The sequence below is a fragment of the Hakea prostrata genome, chromosome 7, assembly GCF_041222555.1.
Source record: "Hakea prostrata isolate BN-2017 chromosome 7, UWA_Hpros_2, whole genome shotgun sequence".
Lineage (NCBI taxonomy): Eukaryota > Viridiplantae > Streptophyta > Magnoliopsida > Proteales > Proteaceae > Hakea > Hakea prostrata.
In genome coordinates, this window is record NC_142606.1 from 53,842,421 (window position 1) to 53,862,667 (window position 20,247).

At 36.9% G+C, this 20,247-nt stretch overlaps 1 protein-coding gene across 1 annotated transcript; it reads right to left on the minus strand.

Moving 5' to 3' along the window:
* Window positions 1–467: 467 nt before the first annotated feature.
* On the minus strand, window positions 468–17,603 carry LOC149011385 (derlin-1-like). The gene is made up of 7 exons (XM_089163912.1): window positions 17,432–17,603; window positions 7,409–7,544; window positions 2,888–2,961; window positions 2,643–2,736; window positions 2,362–2,490; window positions 2,100–2,260; window positions 468–1,345 (listed from the first exon to the last, which is right to left on the minus strand). Exons 1-7 carry the CDS (start codon window positions 17,446–17,448, stop codon window positions 1,234–1,236), a joined length of 723 nt encoding a protein of 240 aa, XP_089020038.1. The 5' UTR covers window positions 17,449–17,603; the 3' UTR covers window positions 468–1,233.
* Between the last annotated feature and the right edge of the window lie 2,644 nt (window positions 17,604–20,247).

The following is a 20,247-nucleotide window of genomic DNA, read 5'->3' on the forward strand; positions in this document are numbered from 1 at the left end:
TTCATTTTCTCAATGAATTAGCAATTCTGGAAATGTGAACCTACAGTTCCAGATTTAAGTTTTCTCCTCTTTGTTTTGAAATACATTTCTGGATTTCACCAATTATCAATTAGGACTAGTTTAAGAACTTGAATTAGATTTGATTCGTTTTAAGCCTTTTAAGCTGATTTTTGAATCAAAATTGTAATGAAGTCTGTTTCTGGAGATAATTATCTGTTTCACTTTTCAGATGATGAGTGACTCAACCAATGTGCTCTTACCTGGAAGAATGGTTAGTGAGATAGTTACAGCAGATGCACTGCTGAGACAAGTTTCAGCTACTGAAGGAAGAGTTATTACCACACAGTTTACATCTAGTATACATCGTCTTTGAAAGTACGAAAGCTTCAGCTAATTTAACTGGTCAGAAGTTGGTATATTCACAATGATTTACTGAAATAGATCAATATTTTCTTCAATTTTTCCTTTTGTTTCTTCCTTGCTGTGAGTTTTTCAGCTTGAATGCTGTGAAAATACCAAATATGTTTCTGTCCAGTGTGGATTAATTATTCGTCAATGCTTCATATTTAGAGGGTCGATTGCAGATTTTGTATATGAAGCTCCATTCCAATTCTCCCATGGAGAACCAAAATCTCCATTGCTTCGAGTTTAAAGAATCGGTCCTATACTTTTTCTTACCTTCCTACACTCGGTATTGTCGCTTGCTTCCTGTCGAGTTCTCCTCAGGAAATGAGTGTTGCTTACTCATATGCTTGTCATCTGTTATCTCAACAAAATTACCAACTCATTTTTCATTTTCCACCAAGAATGGATTCATGGGCTGTAATCAAGGAAGCTTTTTCATTTCCAATGTGTAACTACAATCTCAATAATAATTTCCTAAATTCCTAACAAATCAATAAAGCATCAATACCAATGGATTGGTTCAGTTAGCAATGATCAAATACCTCTTAGTAAAAGGGTCAAAGCTCGACTTTTCTTAATAGTATAGATATATAAAAGCATCCACCAAAAATGATTGTTCAATGTCATTTCCCACCCCACCCCCCCCTGGTATAAGATTGTTCAATCTCACACAGAAGGCAGAAAGAGAAGACTGCATTAAGCATCCACCAATAATGGATCCTCTCTCCCTTACCTGAAATGAGACTTTGTTCATCTTGTCCGCACTGTCATTAGAAGAAGGCATGGCAGCCATATGTGCCAAACCAGCCAAAGCAGGAGACGATGGCTCTACCCGTTTAGTCTATAACTTCTCCCTCTGAAAGCCGCACCTGTTGTCCTATCAGGCTGAGCATTTGTACTCCTCTGAGATCCCAGGCCCAAGCGAGCAACAAGCTTATGGCTGTGTAGCTGTAGTTAAGGAGTTTCCAGAGAAAGCAACAACTATAATAAAAATATAAATGCTGCACACACACACAGAGTAATCCCCAATTTAATAACAAAGAAACTAGGCCTGCAACCAAAATACACCCTGACCATAAAATATAATTTTGAATTGAGGGTTCAACTGCAGATGGCTGAAGAAGCCCCATGTAAATTGGAGACAGAATGATTCGACAAAATGATTCGCCTCAACTCAGACCTTCAGAAAAGTAGACTCTAACAACATATGAAAAGACTCCTACAACCCTACATGATATCCTCCATTATCATGTATGAAAATAAATAACAGCAATAGCAAAGATAGCATGATCCCTAAATTCAAAGACAGGGAAAGTCTTCAGTTTGTACTTAATAGCCCAGATGCAAGCAAGATGGAATTGGGCACAGAAGATCTATTCTAAAAATTGCTGAACTATAAACTAGAAGAGTAGGATCATCCTATTGGGTCGACTTCGGTATTCTAACCTGTGTGCACGGCCATGAGCATGCAACAGGTGGAGGGAGTGGATGAGGTCAATTAGCAAATGCTAGATTCTCACAGTTTACTACTTACAACCATCAACTAGAGGCCTCTCAAGGACTCTGGATAGTGATCATGGAGGAATCTGCCTAAAGATTTTGAAGAGAAATCATATACATAGCCAACTGTCAGCAGTAAATCAAAATAAAGAGGAAGAGATTCGGTTTAATTGAAAGCAAACAATCAAGGATACACCCACATGGGAGTCTTTAATATGTTCCGTCCACCTGCAAGTGGATGCAGCACAGTCAAGAAGTAATACAGATGCCCTGCAATGATTCCCAATAAATCTGGAGCGAGAGGAGACCCGAAAATAACATCCAAGGCAAGCATTGCCCAAGGGAGATAAAATGCCTGCAAGCCAATAAATATGGTAGTTTAGACAAATGCAAAAGCAGAACAATCTAATGTCTTTCTCCAAGATAACCCAATTCAAAGGAATACTAGTGAAATGCCTTGAGCGTGACGAGTCCATATATACTGATTTGAGCATTTGGGAACTCCCTACTCCAGACATAGAGAAGCATGAACACCAGTGATACCCCGAGAAAATAGGATGTAAACAGGGGTATGGCCGCAACCACCTAAAAGATCCCACGTCCAGGTAACACAGGAGAAAAAGAATGACATTTCAGTCCACTGAAACATATTCAACTGAAACTCAGAAGCATACATACGTCATGAGTCAAGTGATTAGCATTAAGCATGGAACTGTTAAGCAAGAGGCATCGCATACCAGCAACGACAAGCCTCCAAATATCATCATCCACAAAAAATCTGCTGTACGTCTTTCAAAAGGTCCATTCTCTAGCTGGACCCCATACCTTACTCTGCAACATCAAGAGGGCTGAATTAACATAGAAGAGCTTCAAGCATGTGACTACCTAAAACTTTTCTTGATCCAGTTATCCAAGTGCTAATCATAACATTTAGAATGCATAAGACAGTATATTTATGGGAACTAAAACTTAGTTTCCTCACATCATCAAGAGGCGAATTCCAAAATTGATAGAGAAGTTTCCAAGGAAGAAAAAGTTGGTAAAAAGCCTCCACACCTGAGAATTTCCAAGAAACCAAAATTTACATAAGCAATATCAACTGTGATACCAAAAGTGGAGAAAGAAGTACTGAATTAACAATCAGAGAAAACTCTGAAACTATGTGAATTATATAGTCAATACACAAAATCTGCATGAAAAAAAACTCCTACTGCATGGATGCACACCTGTACCACCATACCACCAATTGGCAAGATGTAAAATGCTAAACATCAAAATCATTAATGAAGTTTATATTTGCCAAAAATATTTGTGCTACAATATTTGTAATTCTGTTTCTCAAGATCAATGATGCTTACTCGACAAGAAAATAAGGGTGCTGGATGCAATGGATAGGCACCTACTTGTTTAGGTTGAGACTCTCAGAAGAAAATCAGGATCACAGGTTGAACCAGAACTGGGAGAGTCTACAACAACAACAAGATAGCCTAATCCCAATCAAATGAAGCAATCCAATGGGGCTGTAACCCAGGTCAAAACCACCATGGGAATATGTATTATGTTCTTAGTATTAGGATCCAATCCAACATTTGGATTTGGAATTTATGGCACTGACCAGGAAATAACAACTTCCTTAGAACAGAATTAGAAACCTTTTAAATCAGAAATAGATCTTAGAAATTAGAAAACTAAACAAAATATAGGAACTTTCAAAGAATAGGAACTGAAAATGAAGTCATGCCGAAAAGATAACACTATAGTAACACTGATCAGAATCACAAAAACATTATTTAGAGGTTTCAAGAGATTGAGAGCAGCTTGGATGGGAGCAAATGGTTGAAGGGACTGCAGACAAGCTTCACAGCTAATAAGCTAATCTCAATTCATGTGGAAATATATAACACTGGTTGTGCTGCTCATTTGATGGCTGGTTGGGCTGGCTTTTCTTCTTTGTTTCCTCCTTGATCTATATCAGTAGCATTTTCAAAATTGTGCATCACCACATCAAGAGAATTCAGAAAACAACACACACTACATGAAGCAAGAAAGCCATGCATGGCCTATTACATAAAATGAGAATGAAGGCAAAGTGCAATCAACAATAACAACAGGCCGTTTCCCAACTAAATGGGGTTGGCTTCATGGATCCTTGCCTTCCAATCAGCTCTACTTTTCTTAAGGTCACCACTTTTATTAATGTTATCTTAATTCGGTCCCTAGTTCTTCTAATTCCTTTGATCTGGATTAAATAGCTTCTTCACATAGGGGCATTTAAAAGCCTCCCTTGAATGTGGTCGTGCTACATCAATCGACTTTCTCGTAGCTTATCATTTATCGGAGCTACTCCAAGTTCAGTTCTAATATGATATTTCCTTACCTTATCCTTCCTTGCCACTCATCCACCTTAGCATCCTAATTTCTACTATAGTAAGTTCATCTATATGATGCTTCTTAATAGCCCAACACTCTACACCACACATCATAACTAGCCATATGACGGTCCTACAGAATTTTTCTTAGAGCTTTACAAGAATAAATCAATCACACAAGACCCCAGAAGCAACTCTCCACTTCATCCAGTCTATTTTAATTCTTTGGAAACATCATCCTCTATATCACCCTTTTTTTTAAAAAAAAAAATTTATAATTGAGTAAAGGAACCTAAAATAATCATTTTGTTTTATCTCCTCCTCATCAAGTCTCAACACCTCATCGTCCATTCGATCACGACCAAAGTCATACACTGGTTATTCAGTCTTTGTTCTACTTACTTTAAAGCCTTTTGACTCCAAAGTTGCTATCCATGATTCTAACTTGGCATTAATCCCTATCTGTGTCTCATCTACCAAAACAATATGATTAGCAAAAAACATACACCAAGGAACCTCATCTTGAATGTTTTAGGTTAAATCATCCATTATAAGTGCAAATAAATATGTACATAAAGTTGATCTTTGATGTAGCCAAACTGAAATCAAGAATTCACCACCTTGTCCCCCCCCCCCAATTGTACTTACATTAGTCACAAAACCATCATGCATATCTTTAATTTTATCCACAATTTACTTGCAACATTTCTTTTATCTAGTTCTTGCCAACTTAGCACTCTAAGACTCTATCATAAGCTTTTTCTAGGTCAACAAAAGACCATATGAAAATCTTTTTAGACTCTATCTTTTTGTAAGTATCCTAATAAGATAAATAGCAACTATTAATAGATCTTTCTGGCAAAAAACCAAATTAGTTCTCAGTAATAGTGGTTTCTTATTTCAAACGATTTTCAATTACTTGTTCCCATAACTTCATGGTAAGACTCATCAGTTTTATGCCTATATAGTTATTACAGCTTTGAATATCTCCTTTATTTTTGTAAATTGAGACCCCGATACCTTTCCTCCATTCATCTAACATTTTCCTTGTGCTCATAATATTATTAAACAACTTGATCAACCAAGCTAGCCCATAGGTTCTTAAGCTCTTCCGTACGTCTATTGGAATTTCATTAGGACCTTGAGCCTTGCCTATTTTCATCCTCCTTAGAGCTTCTTTTTACTTCGGATTTTTTACTTCGGACATTATAATTCTTCGCATATATGTCCAAAAATTGGGGTCATGGAAAATGATGTTATCATTGAGCTACAAATACTTGGAAGTACATCAATTTTGTAAGCTAGAGAAATAAAATTCTCCTCTCTTAATATCCTTATCACGTACTAGTGTACTTTACCGTCTTTACTTTTAAAACATCTAACATGGTTTAGATCTCTACTCTTCATGTCCCTTATTTTATCTATCTTATAAATAGTTTTCATACTTTCTATGTAGCTTTTTATATAAATCTTCATACCTCTTCTCCATTGCTTTTTTTCTCAAAATTTTCTTAGTGTCATTTCCAGCCAACTTATACCTATATAGATCCTTTACATCTTTAGTCTTGCTTTCTTATTCTTAATGGCTTCTCAAACCTCACCATCCCATAACAAAGTCTGTCTATGAAAATTCTACTTTCCTTTTAATTCACGTGTGACATCTTTAACAACCTTCCTAATACACGTAGCCATCTCATTCCATATCATAGTAGTGTCCCCCTAAAATTTCCAATTTCGTTGTTTGACTACCTCATCAGTGAAAGATTCAAGCCTTCTAAGTTCAACCACGTTATCCTAGGATAGTCAACCTCATACCTTCTATAAGTTTGATGAGTGAGGCACACATCCAAAATGACTAATATATCTTGTGCGGTTAAGCTTTCTCCTGATATCACCTTGCAATCCTTGCACAACCTACCCGGCCATCTAGTTAGGAAGAACTTTGTTTGGCTTCTATAATGTCCATCTTTGAGGGTAATTAAATGTTCCTCTCTATTTTTGAAGTATTTACAATAAATAAATCAAAAGCATCAGCAAAATCAAAACTGAAATCCCTTTCTCATTCCACTCTTTAAACCCCATATCCTCCATATAAACTTTCATAGCCTATTTGATGCTTCCCAATATGTCCATCTAGATCACCCCATATGATAATCTTTCTTCCTTGATGAATTCATTGTATTAATCCATCCATATTTTTCCCAAAATCATAACTTTAGGCTTTCATCTAGTCTTACTTGAGGTGCATATGCACTAACAATATTTACTCTCTCTCCATTACAAGTTTGATAGTTATAATCCCATTGTGTAACCTTTTAACATCCACAACATCAATTTTTAAATCTTTATTATCCACTATTATGCTTACTCCACTTTTTTTTACTTTTATCCCCTAGGTACCAAAGTTTAAAGTCATCCAAGTCCTTAGCTTTTTTATTCTTCCATCCAGTCTCTTGAATGTAAGTTATATTAATCATTCTTTTCCTCATAACATCCATTAATTCTAAGCTCCTACCTGTTAAATATCCTATGTTAGAAGATGCCAATCTAATCTTACGTTTCTAAGCTAACTTCTTTACCTGCACTCATCCACAGCGTGGGGACTCTTGCCTACTTATCACCGTATCCAGGTGCCAAAAGTGCCACTAATGAGGGATGCCCTAGCTAACCCTCATCCACTAATCACTATACCTGGGCCATAGTGTAGCACGTTGCTTATTTAAGGTCTAACACAGTGTCACTTATGAGAACGCCCTAACAAGCTTTTATCATTTAAGGTTTAGCTAGGTTTTTTTTCCGGTGCCGACTACCCACCTAATGTAACAACCCTCCTCCTTTACCAAGGCTTATGACTAGCAGCAAACACTGCAAAGTTAATAAAGATGTAATAATTATAAAATAATTGTAGACATGTAGTCGGGAGTCATGAAAGTAATATCAACGAGACGAGGAAAAAAGCCATGGCCCTCCTATTTAATACCATCCAAACTAGCTTATTAATTTATAGAGAATAAAACTATCAAGCCAACACACAATACCATAATAAGACAAAATGGTGAAAGTCAACATTTATGATGATATCAAAATAATACTTCAATAAAAATATCAGAATCTATTGAGATGAAAATGCAAACCTGAAAACGAGAGAATACTAGTGGGTAATCTAGAGCAATGTATAAAAGATTGCAAAGTCCCAACTGATATGCTATAGTAGTCAAAACACAGAGGGTCCCATAGGCTTTGGTTATGGGTGGAAGTGAATTATAGAATCTGAAACCAAGCAAAACAGAACAGTTTGATGGTTATTAGCATTAGCCAAAACAGTGGTGAGATGTTCAACATATTCCTACTAACCAAGTTAACATCTAATAAAACGTGCATGGAAAGACAGTAGAAGTGTTAATTACATCAGCAGAGTCAGTTTATAAAATCTAATGACATAGGAAAATTATCACAGTTTAGAGAGATTGCTAGAAAAATGATATCCTGGCCAACAGGTCAACTTGCTTGAGGTATTTATGGCAACGGTAACAGCATATACTATCAGCCATCATTTACAGACTTTTTACTATTTGGAACTCAACACAAAATAATAGTAATAATAATAATAATAATAATAATAATAATAATAATAATAATAATAATAATAAAATAAACATACAAAAAGAAAAAAAGGGTGGGAGGAGAGTTAGATTCATCACCAAAACGGGCTTGTTGTGTCAGGAATAAGTCCAGGGTTGGGTTCAATACATGCTGGGCCTTCAGTCTGTTGGGTTTTTAACATAACAGCCCCCTTAACTGGGCCTTAAACATTGGCAGTAAGAACACATGCACGATTCCTCTATTAGGACAAGTTTATTTTAGTTTATTCTAATGTTGTTCGAGGTTAGTTCAATCGAACTAGTTCCAGGTCATTTAATTTAAGTTGCAAAATTATTATTAAATGTTTTGATTGGACCGGATTAGGTTTTTATAACTTCAGCCTAGTTTTGACTCTATTTCCTGTTTTGACTCTATTTCCTTTATTATTTTACTTTACCATCAGTTTAGGCAACCTTAATAGTTAAGGAATGCGTTGGGCTAAAGGTGTCAAAACCAGAACCAACCACTTACAATTGAGTTGAACTGCTTCACAAAAATGTCTTGTATTGATCTTATAGATTCTCTTCCTGGTTCAATTTGGATTTGCATTGGAAAATTGATGGTTTTAAGAAAATAGGAACTGGGAAAATAACACAGAAACCAGTACCTCAACCAAATACTAGCCAGGACGTCAATTTGGTAAATTAATAAAATGATGATTAATTTAATAAGCAACAATGGTTGCATCATACTTGAAACATTAAAAAAGGAAAACAGTTTGAGAGCTGAGTATACATACATATATATATATATATACACACACACACACATTCACTGATTCACATATAGGTTGAAAATGACGTTTCAGGCTAAAATGGATTAACAAAACCAACCTCCTAATGGAAAAAATAGTTTGTTTACTACTTGACAGTGGAAGAAGTGAAGAAATTGGAAAACATGAAAAAGAAGTGAAGAAGAATAAATTGGAAAAACATGTGAGTGGAGAAGAAGGAAAATAATGGAAAAACAAGTAAAACAAAGAAAAAAGATAAGCAAGACAGGCATGGGAAAACAGATGAAAGGGTGCGACCATGAGAGAATGAAGAAACTAGAAACCATGAATATAAAAGCTGGTCTGTATTTCTTAATGTTTACTAAAGTCGACACATAAACTGCAGGTAAAAGTTGGACTCAAAGGGTAACAAAGACCAAATAAAAGCTGGTTGTCTAGACCAGATGCATAACAATTCTGATTTTGGTATTCCTATCCAACTGAATTTGATTTAAGCTTGTCAAAATGAAAATCCCACTGGAACCACACAGAATAACACAAACTGGACCAATTGACACCCTTAGGTTACACTTTGCCTTCTTAGTGTAGCAGCCTGTTTTTGAGTCCTCTTTCTGAGTTTGCAGGCTAGCATTGTACATGAACTTGATTAAACAAAGTTGTTGCTGTCCTTGTATTTTCATTGAAGAATCCCTTGTTTGTGATCAAGATCTAGGTTGGTGTTTGAACCAACCAAACTGCCTAGTAGTGCGAAGTCCAGGAGTTTAATTTATGTTTGTCCTTGCTATTCCTTTTATTTTCCTCCATTGGTTCAAGCAGGTACTGGTCTGATGAATTTCCACTGATTCACATTCTAGTAACCACTGTTCTAGCTTAACTTTCTGGTTCTAGTTGAGATTCACATGCAAAGGTTTTTTTTGCATGAGTTTCACCTGAGAGAATCAGAACATCAAATCCTCTCAACCTTTGAACTGTTAACAGTACGTGTATGGGCACATGACTATGTGTCTATGTGTACCGCAGGGGTTAACTGGTCATGTGAATTTTCCCTTTTTACCCCTTGTTACGTTGACTCTAAGTCATCCACAGTAGGCAGGTCAGCTTTTCTCTTGTATGTTCGTTAAATTCTATGCTGGTGTAACCAGTTCAGGAAAACTTCCCTAAACTGAAAATCCCTTATATTATAAACATATATGCTTGAAAGGGAGGAGTTGCATTCTCCGCAACTCTCTCTCTTTCCCTTCACCATTTCTTCTCCCTCTCTCCCTCTCTCTTATTCTGTTTCTGGTTTCTGGATTGCTAGAAGTCCCATGGCCTCAGAGCACAAAAAGCAACCCAGAAATGATACCACCACTTGCTGTTTTGAGAGTATCTTCCAAGGGAACTCCATTACCTACCTGCTGCCTATTTTCTGTATTATTCATGAGCTAGACCACCTTCTCAATCAAGTTATGAGGAACTGAATATCATTAGCCTATCTACCTGAAAAATACGCCAGCAATTTGTTTCTGTTTTTCCAGAAAATTTTGAAGATCTACTATCAACTAATTAATGAGGGATAGAATAGAGAAGAAAAAAGGATAGAGAAGATGGGGGGAGGAAGGAAAATCTGAGAAGAATCAGACTAGGAAGAAGGAGAAGAACACTCATAAGAAGAAGAGACAAGGAGGTGCAAACGGACAAAGCTAAAACTTCAAATCATTTTTTTCCCTATTCAGTCCTAAATAAGCTGATTACAAGTGCTTAAATAATAAAAGAAACATTCTTCAATACAAAAACAGTGACAGTAGGACAGTTGGTAATTTAAAGCTTACAAAAAACAAAGCTGATTTTACAGACTCTTAGGAATTTCAAACTAAGATATAAATAAATAACAAATCCTAAATTATCTGAAACTCCCATGAAAACAATTCCTATTTTTATCTCCTTGTAAGCTGGACCTGAGGCCCACCAAATTTGAATTCTGTAGCGTGAACAGTAAATTCTTGTTGGGCTGCATCACTACTACATCGGTTGATGTTGCTGCAAGTCTGACACCTTTTTAGTGCCTCCCTAGGAAGAAGCAACCCAAGTTTGGTACCCAATTGCTGGCCTGATCTGGTTCTTTCGTCTTCTACAAAAATTCTTGTGGTTGTTGTGTATGTGTTTTTTGTCCACTTACTTTTAGGTGAAGTTGACTGCTATTGAGGCCCTTGATATAGCTGCATATTTGGAGATTAATATACTCTTCAAGGACTAATTTTTTGATGATATTTAGTCTCTCCTACACCACTGTATGTGCTTTTCAGTTTTCACAAATCCATTCTACCTGCTGCTGTAAGAGCCCTGTTCTAGGTATTATTTTGCTAGCTTTAGTTTAGAACTGCTGCCGCTAATCAGGTTGAAACTTTCTGGCTTTGACTGCCTTTTTTGAGTTTTACAATGACAGAATCAAAACCTTTTGCTGATATTCTACATGTCAAACAAGTACCATAGTTGAATGGAGTAGCTGACTACCTTCTATGAGCTCAGGCTGTTGAGGTCACAGTCCTCCTAAAGCTAATCTTAAGGATGCTACCTCTATTGTTGCACATGATGATTGGATGCATTCAAATTCTACTGCTAAAATCTGCTAATGAAGTAGTGTTGCACCCTTCATTGCGACCAATGTAACATTCCATACCATACCTAAGGGAGTCTGGCAAGATCATCAAGAAAGCTACTCAGGCTATAAATATGTCATGTGTTTGTCAATTGAAAGAATTTTTCAGATTTCTCAAACGAGATAAGTCTTCTGACTGATTACTTCAGCACTTAAAAAGAGTACTCAAAGATGATGCAGATCCAGCCCCTAGTTAGGTCCCTTAGACTTGCTGCCTGCACCTTGAAGGCCAGGTGAAGCCCCTAGGCTTGTTTCCCATCAGCTAGGGTTGCTGCAGAGCGGCACCTCAGATCATTATTTTTTTCTCATACTTAAGCTTTTTCCAGTGTAAATAATTTCGGTGGCAGTTTAGTAATTCTATTGAACCTTAAAGTCAGAGACAGCAAGGTCATAAGCTAATCTTTTATTTCAAATAAAGCCCATTATTTAGGGCCCACATTCCTTGTAGAGGTCTAATACAAAGACCTAATTGGTTGCTGTTTCATTTCCTTGCTTAGTCTGATTTGAAGTTCTAATGCAGTAGGATTTCCTTTCAATGCCTATTTGAAGCTCCCCCCCCCCCCCCCCCCAAAAAAAAAAAACCCAAAAAAGGGAAATTGATTTGAATAGACAGCAGCTTATTTTATGAAGTTTTCTCAGCCTTGTGCTCTGACTTCATTATCTCCTTTATATTCTTAGTGAAAATAGTGTTGTCAACTCTTGGTAAGGGACCTCCAAGTGTTTGATGGAAGGTCCATTCTGAAGTCAAGCAAGATCCTTACTTTGGCTATGATTTCAACCTGCACCAGTCAACTCTAGTTCCTCCTACTCAAGACAAGCTCCTACATCCATGTAAGCAGCAGCCAGCATACCCATTCCCCTTCCCTCCCACATTTTCTTTATTTTTCTTGAATTTTTTGGCTCCCCAAAACCCTAAAACTTGTTAAATTGATGGGAGTTTGAGATCATTCTACACATCTGATTGTGGTATTTATAATCTTAGTATCTTACCAAATCAGGAATAACTTTTCTGTGAAAGAAGAAATCCTATTGGTTACCGTTCGATCATTCAGATTAAATACCACACTACTGAGGCCCAATTAACAAAGCCTTAACAATACCAACTGTGCTACGCAAATGAATTCTAATGTCATCCCACTCATCCAAAAAGATATACAATTAACAAGTATGGATATCTTTTGTCACCTCTAAACACCCCCAATCTCCATCATAATGCTCCTGATTAGTGGATTCATTGGTCTTCTTTACACAGGTCCAAATCATCTCAAATAACTTTTCTCCTCTTGCTTCCTATCAACACTACTTGGAGTTTCGTTAAATTTAATTCCATTTCTAATGTCCATCTTAGTCCTTCCATTCATACAACGACAACAACAACAATAAGCCTTGTCCCAACTAAATGGGGTTGGCTACATGGGTTCTTGCCTTCCAATCAGTTCAGTTTGAGACCATGCTAGATACAAGGCCTAAGCTATATATATCATTTCTCATCACTTGTCTTAAGGTTATCTTAGGTCTACCCCTAGCTCTTCTAGTCCCTTCAATCTGGATTAGTCCTTCCATTCATCAATCTCAATTATGCTATTTTAGCTACAATCGATCTACACAATGCTATCTGAGTTATCACTCTTTCTTGTTGTAATTGTAATATAGCATTGAAGAAGAACAAGGTCATATTCGCACCCAACCAAAAAGAGTGGGAAATTTCTAATTTGGCTGTCAGCTACTTTGTACCACATTTTCTACGTTTAGCTCAACTGTTGAATCTACATAATGTAATGCCCTTAAAGGCCTCCAACATTCTAATGATTGAAATTTGAAGCTTCTATGTAACCCTTGCCAAGGTAGCTGTAGGTGAGATACCCAAAGCTGAGATAGCCTTACCCAACCTCATATTCTAATTTCTGAGACACTGTTGGAAGGTCAAAAGCTTTCTTAACCAACCACTGACAAACTAGATTTGATTAATTAATGCAAGTCTGCTACAAGTACCAGTGCTTGATGTCACTATGATCCTGCTTGGGGCTAGGTAGTGATACATAGTCATAGTCTTACATTACACTTGCACACCTTCCCAACTCAAAGCCATCATGGTGATGGTGGTGTTGGTAGTACTAATCATGATAGTGATAGATTAACAGCATTTCTGAGGACTATATGTTTGAGGGTTTGAAGCTCATTAGATTCACAGGGGACATTTAGTTTGGTCATGGCATGCAGGATGAGGATTATGATGTGTAATTGGAGAGCCTACTTTTGACTACTTGAGGTCCATGCAGGCAGTTCAGACCTGAGAAATAGCCAGATGAGATGGGCATGGATATATAGAGCCTTACTGACCCACCGGAAGCCACAAGTTTGGGTGATAATAGAGGTTATAGGCAATGGCACACCAGCATTGTTTATAGCAGCGAGCCCAGTCAAGCACATCATGTTGAAAGTTGCTTAAAAAGTAGCAGCTCAATCCCGGGCTGTGGTGGATATCATGGTAGACCATCTTTCAAGAAGAATGTTTTAGAATCTGGCGGGTATGGTAGCCGTGGTGGTAGTTACGGTAGATCTTCTAGTTCATTCCCTAGCACTCATTATGGGGTGGTAAAAGTGGTGGTCATCTTCTCGTACCTGGGCCAACAATTTATGTCAATGCACCAAGCTTCAGTCACAGTAAGCCATTCTCTAGGTTTGGCTACCAACAATATGATGTCGATGGGGCTTATAAATGAGTAGTTGTAAGCTATCAAGAAATTGCCCCCAACATATATCAGAGGATACATATGTGGTGCATTCTGTGGAGCAGCTACAATTTATTCAATCCTACATAGTTCATGGAATGAACCAACAAAAAACTCCACATGGTATTGACTAGCGAATGTTGTATCCTTGTTATTCCGTTCTAATACATGTTTTGTTATCTTAGTAGCTTATTTACATTTGTAGCAATTAAGTTATATGCACACTCAATCCTGAGATAGTGCTAGTGCACATCAACATTCTGCATACGTAGCAAACTTGGATCGAAACTAGAACTATAAGTTAGGGATTTTTTTTTTTTTGGGGGGGGGTGTTGAAAACAATTCATGGAATATGTGTAGAATGTCAAAACATAGTAAGGAAGAGGTGGGGGGAAAAAACACTTCTTGGGCTCCAAAACCTTGATTTCAAGTCTAAAAGAAAACACTTCCAGATTGTGTTCTCAAGACCAAGAACCTTGCTTTTGGAGTATTGAATTTCTTTTTGGAGAATAGATATGAGTAAACATGGTTATGTAGTTTCTATGATGGATATTAGTTGCTGAATAGCATTCACGTTAATCAACAAATATCTTCACATATAAATCCTTAAGCAAAAACGAAGACATTCAACATTGGGACGGACATCTTTAGTAGGCAATTGTTAGTGTCAACCAGAATTAGGGCCTAAGGTGTAGCCCCACACCCTACCACCCTCTAGTAAAAAAAAGGGTATTTGGGTAATTTGGCACTACTCTAGTAGAGGCAACTTAGGCAACGTTTGTTTGTTGAATCTGAAGTGGGGTGGGAAAAAGTCAACTTTTTCATGAAATCCCAAAGTATGCCTTGTTTGGTTCAATGGGGTGGAAAAGTTGGCAGACAAACTTTGTTAAATTAAGAAAGTTTTTCTACTGATGTGGCATGCTACTTTTCCCACCCCCTCCCTTTTCTAAGTACCACATATTTAGTGGGACTTTGTGAAAAAGTGAGGAAAATAATAAAAGTGACCCACATTTGAAACTTTTCCACAAAATACTTTCATTTTCTTTCCTTTCCTATTCCCCTACCCCACTACATATGAGTCCCACATGTTTATTTTTTCCACCCGACTTCTGCAAACAAAATGCGCCTTAGGGTTTTGTTGGATCCAGTATGTTAGTAGGATCTAAAATCTACTTTTATTTTTGAATTTGAGTCCTTGGTTGCCAAGTTATTGAAAAGCCTAGTTAGGGTAGGAGTCCCAAGTAGAGAGATATTCCCTTAGTTAGAGTCCACTTCTTACAAGGAGCCTACATCTACTTTTATTTTGCAATTTGGATCATTCTAAGTTGAGATATAATAGAGTCCATGTTTGAATATAAGTCTTTAGTCCAAGTAGAAGTCCCAATTTGATTTATTTTCCAAGTTTGAGTCCTAGTATGGGTTCCTTCAATATAAGGCTATAAATATAGCCATATACTTGTAAATAATTCAGTTTTCGATGATTATTGAAGTTTGAGTTGAAGGAGCAAGGATATGGAGTCATGGGTTCCCTAAGAGAACTTGCAGCCGCTCTGTGATTGAGAAGTCTGCAGAATTTCAAAACTTTTAACTCCCTTTTTCCATTTACAGGTACAAGAAACCCCACCGCCAGCCTAAGTCTCTCCCCTCTTCTTTCTTCCATCCGTAGAATCTCTCCCCCATCCTCAACCCTAATTTTGCAGTCACAGACCCCCCCCCCCATCGCACATCACCCTCCCCCCTTCCACTACCCAGCGCAATACTCCTTCCCCCCCCCCATCCCTATTCCTTAATCCCCTCCCTCCCCCAGCCCTAGATCTTTTTTCACCAGCCCCCCTCTCTTCTCTTTTTCTTCTTCTTCTTTTTCTTCTCCTCCCTTGCGCCAGTGTTGGAATTTCCAGAATTATTAAAACCAGAATTTCTCCTATACCCTAACCCCGAGATCTTCCAAACCCATGACTCAATACCTACTCCCCTTTAGGAATCCAAATCCCCTCCTCTTCCCCTACCTTTGATTCCCCATCTCAGCATTTCCCTATTCCTAAAACCTTAGAAAACCCTAACTTCAGCTTCTTCATTCAAGCCCTAAAAACCCTAACCCTACTTTCACACATAACTTCAAACCACTCATCCAAACCCTAAACCCTTTTAGGATCATCCTCCCTAAACCTCCTAGACACTCAACCCTAACCCCAACCGTAGACCATCTCCTAGAAACCCTAGAATTTAAGAAACCCTAATTTTACAAACCCTAGTTTTTTGAATTCAATCTGAAAATTAAAGTTCAGTCAAATCAGATTTAACTCTCCAATCTTTTATCCCTAATTCAGCCTGGCCGAATCCTGTTCTCCTTTTCCCTTCAACCCCAGTTCACCCTAGGCCTTTAGAAGCCCTAACCGCAGGGTGTGCTCAGCCCTAAACTGCTGTTGTAAACCTTTGAACTATCCTAGAAGACTTAATTACTGGATGAACAAACCCTAGTTTACTGCTAGATCAATTGAGTGAGATCCTGAGGAAGAACCTTAGAATTAGGGCTTGCATCCATTCTTAAACCCTAGAGCCTTGGTTCACATCAATTGTTGTCTAAACCTTCCTGTTTGTTTTATGCATACAGAAGTGTTATTAAGACTATAACCATTTGATCAAAATTATCTTCCACCACAACAACAAGACAAAGAGAGAAAGGAGGGGGAGGGTGTGGATTGTAACCTATTTCCTTAAATTGTAGGGAATCTTTTGTCTGTCAACATGCTACAAAAATCCTTGAACCACAGGCCCCAAAAAAGCAAACAGAGAACCGGATGGTGATTCCAATGTACTCTACAAATCCATTACCCAACTAAACAATTCTAGCTCAACTTCATTAAATTGATACTCAAAAGAAGTCTACACAAGGCCTCGAGGGAGATAAGACAATGTAATCCTCAACTAGGAATAAATGCAGATACCTCCAAGGCATGAGGATGAGCGAACCAGTGAAATGTGACATGGAAACCTATAACCCTCAAGTTGAAGTTTTGAAAGAAAGGATGGACAAGAAAACCTTGAAGGATATAAAATTCTATTCGACGAGGAATGTTTCCTACAAAAGGCAGTTCAATAGCAACAAACCCTGGTGGAAAATATGAAACACATGAAGACCATTGTATGCCCTCCAAAAATTAGCTAGAAAATAATCAATGATATAATAAAACAGTGCTATAGTCGCAAATCATGGCAAATATCACATTCGAAAATACACAGAGATTCATCTCATTAGTAATATGTTAAACGGTATTAAGCTCTGAATCATATAGAACAATCATAGAATTCGATCTGAAAACTTAATCCACAAGTTGAAGAAAGAAAAATAACGGTAAGAATTTGAAACTATAACAACAACTAGGAAGAAGAATAAGTTGGAGAAGTAAATTACTCTGCAGGAGAAGACATTGAAGAACCAGAAGCCAAACGAACTCCCTCAGAGTTAGAAATTGGGATTTCTCTTCGCTTCACTGAGGAAAGAAAAGAGAAAAATCGTTTAAACGGAGACCGGTTGCTGTTTAAACTCTTTAAAAGTTTTCCTTGGCCCAGAAGCTTCTGTTTGATGAGACCCCACTCCGGCTGGGGATCTTTCAAGGTGGTATGAAAAGACGACACGTCGAATCGTTATATCAGACGGCTTAGATTGACTAATGTATCCATCAGAAGATCTCCAGACAACACGTCGAATCGGTTTTATCAGACGGCTTAGATTGACTAATGTATCCATCCGAAGATCTCCAGCCCACATTTTTTCTTTTTTGCGTCTATGCGGATATTGCACGTGCAGGTGTTAGGACTCGACACGTGTCATGATATTAATCCAACATATAAATAAATAAGGTCAAATAAATAAAGTCAAATTCCCAATTATAAAGCACATGCAAGATTGCTAAATGAGTGAGATTAATACCTTTTAATGAAGAGGTTGAAAGTTCGACTTTTGAGCTCTCTTGTGCCAAAAATTGGTACTTGAAAGGGTTATGCTAAAAGATTTTTAATATACACACTCTTATGACATGTGAATTAACGACTTGAAGCCCAAACGACTCATGTTCGAACAAAAAATGAGGATTTCATTTGAATCTAGACCCTGGCCATCTGGATGTTGCCGCCCTCATCATCGGTGATCCAATTTGAATTGTTAGAGTTTTTTCTTTGTGAAGAAAAATAAACAATAGAAGCAGCTAAAGAAACCCAACGTTACATATAAAAATAAGTTTGAAAACAAAGGGTCTGCTCCTTGTTGCTATTGCTAAAGGTAATGAGACTCTAGTCTAATTAGAAAAACAATTATCAAGTCGGATTTCAAGCAAATCTTGAGAATCCCAATTTAGAATGTCACCGGAGAGCCCTGCTAGGAACTTTTAAGAGATGCGCGGGTCCGAAACAGAGGCCAAGACATTGTCATCTTAAGATTAAGAAGCCACATCCCATATTGTCATTTTTTTTTTTTTTTTTTTTTTTTTTTTTTTTTTTTTGATAACAATCCCATATTATCATTCATGGAGGATGAAATGAAAGATTAAATGTTGCAGAAACGATAGAGTTCAACAGAGGTTTTTGTGTTGTAGGCGACAATAATGAAGGAGATCTAATTTGAGATGGTGATAGAAATCACCTAAACTTATTTGTTCCTTTTTTTTTTTAATTAGATAAGTCACATTTAGTGTTAAACATGGGTTAGATTTTTTTTTTTTTTTATTTTTGTAAAAAATAACAACGCAAATGTACATTTAGGGCTGCAACTGGGCCGGGCTAGGCCGGGTTTTTGCAATCCCAAATCTATCCCTATATGTTATAATGTGAGTCCATTCCCCCCTGACCCTTGTTCAGGGCCAAGGATTATTGTCCCTAGCCCTAAGCCTTATAGGGCCAAGCCAAGCCCATTCCGGCCCTAATTGGCCTTAATTGGGCCGGGTCAGGATGGGTTCACCTTGATTGGCCCTAACCCTAATTGGACCTAATTGACCCTGGCCCTAACCTTGATTGGCCTTGATTGGCCTTGTCCCCCTGATTGGCACTGTCCCTAGCCCTGATCAGTCCTAATTGACCCTGACCCTGGCCCTGACCTTAATTAGCCTTGTCCTTGGCCCTGATTGACCATATCTTGGCTCTAGCCTTAATTGGTCTTATCCTTGGACTTAAATTATCAAATATAAATTCATAAAAATAATAATAGAAATAATAAAAATAAAAGTATTATAAGTAAACTAAAAATAAAATTCATAGAAACATAAGAGGATTCAAGCTCATACAAAATGATAAAATAGTCAATAAGATGATAATGTTACTTTAAATATAAATTAATTCATACTATACTGATCTCTAAGGGCCTATTTGGTTATATGAGTTTGGAGATTTTAAATATATAGAGATTTCAAATTTATGGAGTCATAATTTATAAAATTAACTGTTTGGTTAATTGAATATGTAGAATGAATTCTATGGATTCATCTGTAATTTTCATGAATGTACAAATGTTTAGTGTTTTTATAGTAGAGATGAAATCTTTGGATTTCACCCTATGCCCATAAATCTACAGATTCACGTTTTTAGTGTAAAAAGATGAATCTCTAGATTTCATGAATCTAGAGATTTTCACAACCAAACGGTTATAAATCTCGCATTCATGAATCTAGAGATTTGAAATCTCTGGATTCATGTAACCAAACAGGCCCTAAAAGTCTCTCATTGCTTTGATGATGGAAATTGAAAACCTGTCTCATTACTTGGTAATGGAAATTGAAAACCCCTCCCATTTGATATCTTTATTCAACCAAAAAAAAATTCATATTCAAAACTTTGTTAACAAGTAAATCAACGATAATTTAATATTAAAGAAAATTATATTTTAGTTACAAACATAGCTATCTGTCCTTAATAAAGGTTTTTTTTCTCTCTCTCTCCTCTCTCTCAAATATCACATTGGAGGCAAAATAAAGATGTCAATATTCATGATGAGAAATTGGGGTGTAGATTTGTTAGATATTAATTCTCTATATACTAACTTTTATTATTTATAATATATTATCTCATCATAGTCAAAAAAAAAAAAAAAAAGAGATTTTTTGGAACTAAAAATGACTTAGTTCAAAAAATAAAAATTATCTTAAAAGTAATATAAAAAGTGAACTCATAGTCTAATATGATCAAAAAATTTTGGATGCTTACATCCGTAACGAAGATATAATTTTTTTTTACTATTTT

Excerpts from the sequence above, each read along its gene's own strand:
- LOC149011385 (XM_089163912.1), bottom strand. Across the intron at positions 2,737-2,887 it reads GGAATTCGCCTCTTGATGAT|AGTAAGGTATGGGGTCCAGC; the intron begins GTGAGGAAACTA and ends TTGATGTTGCAG. Across the intron at positions 2,491-2,642 it reads TTGGAGGCTTGTCGTTGCTG|GTGGTTGCGGCCATACCCCT; the intron begins GTATGCGATGCC and ends GGGATCTTTTAG.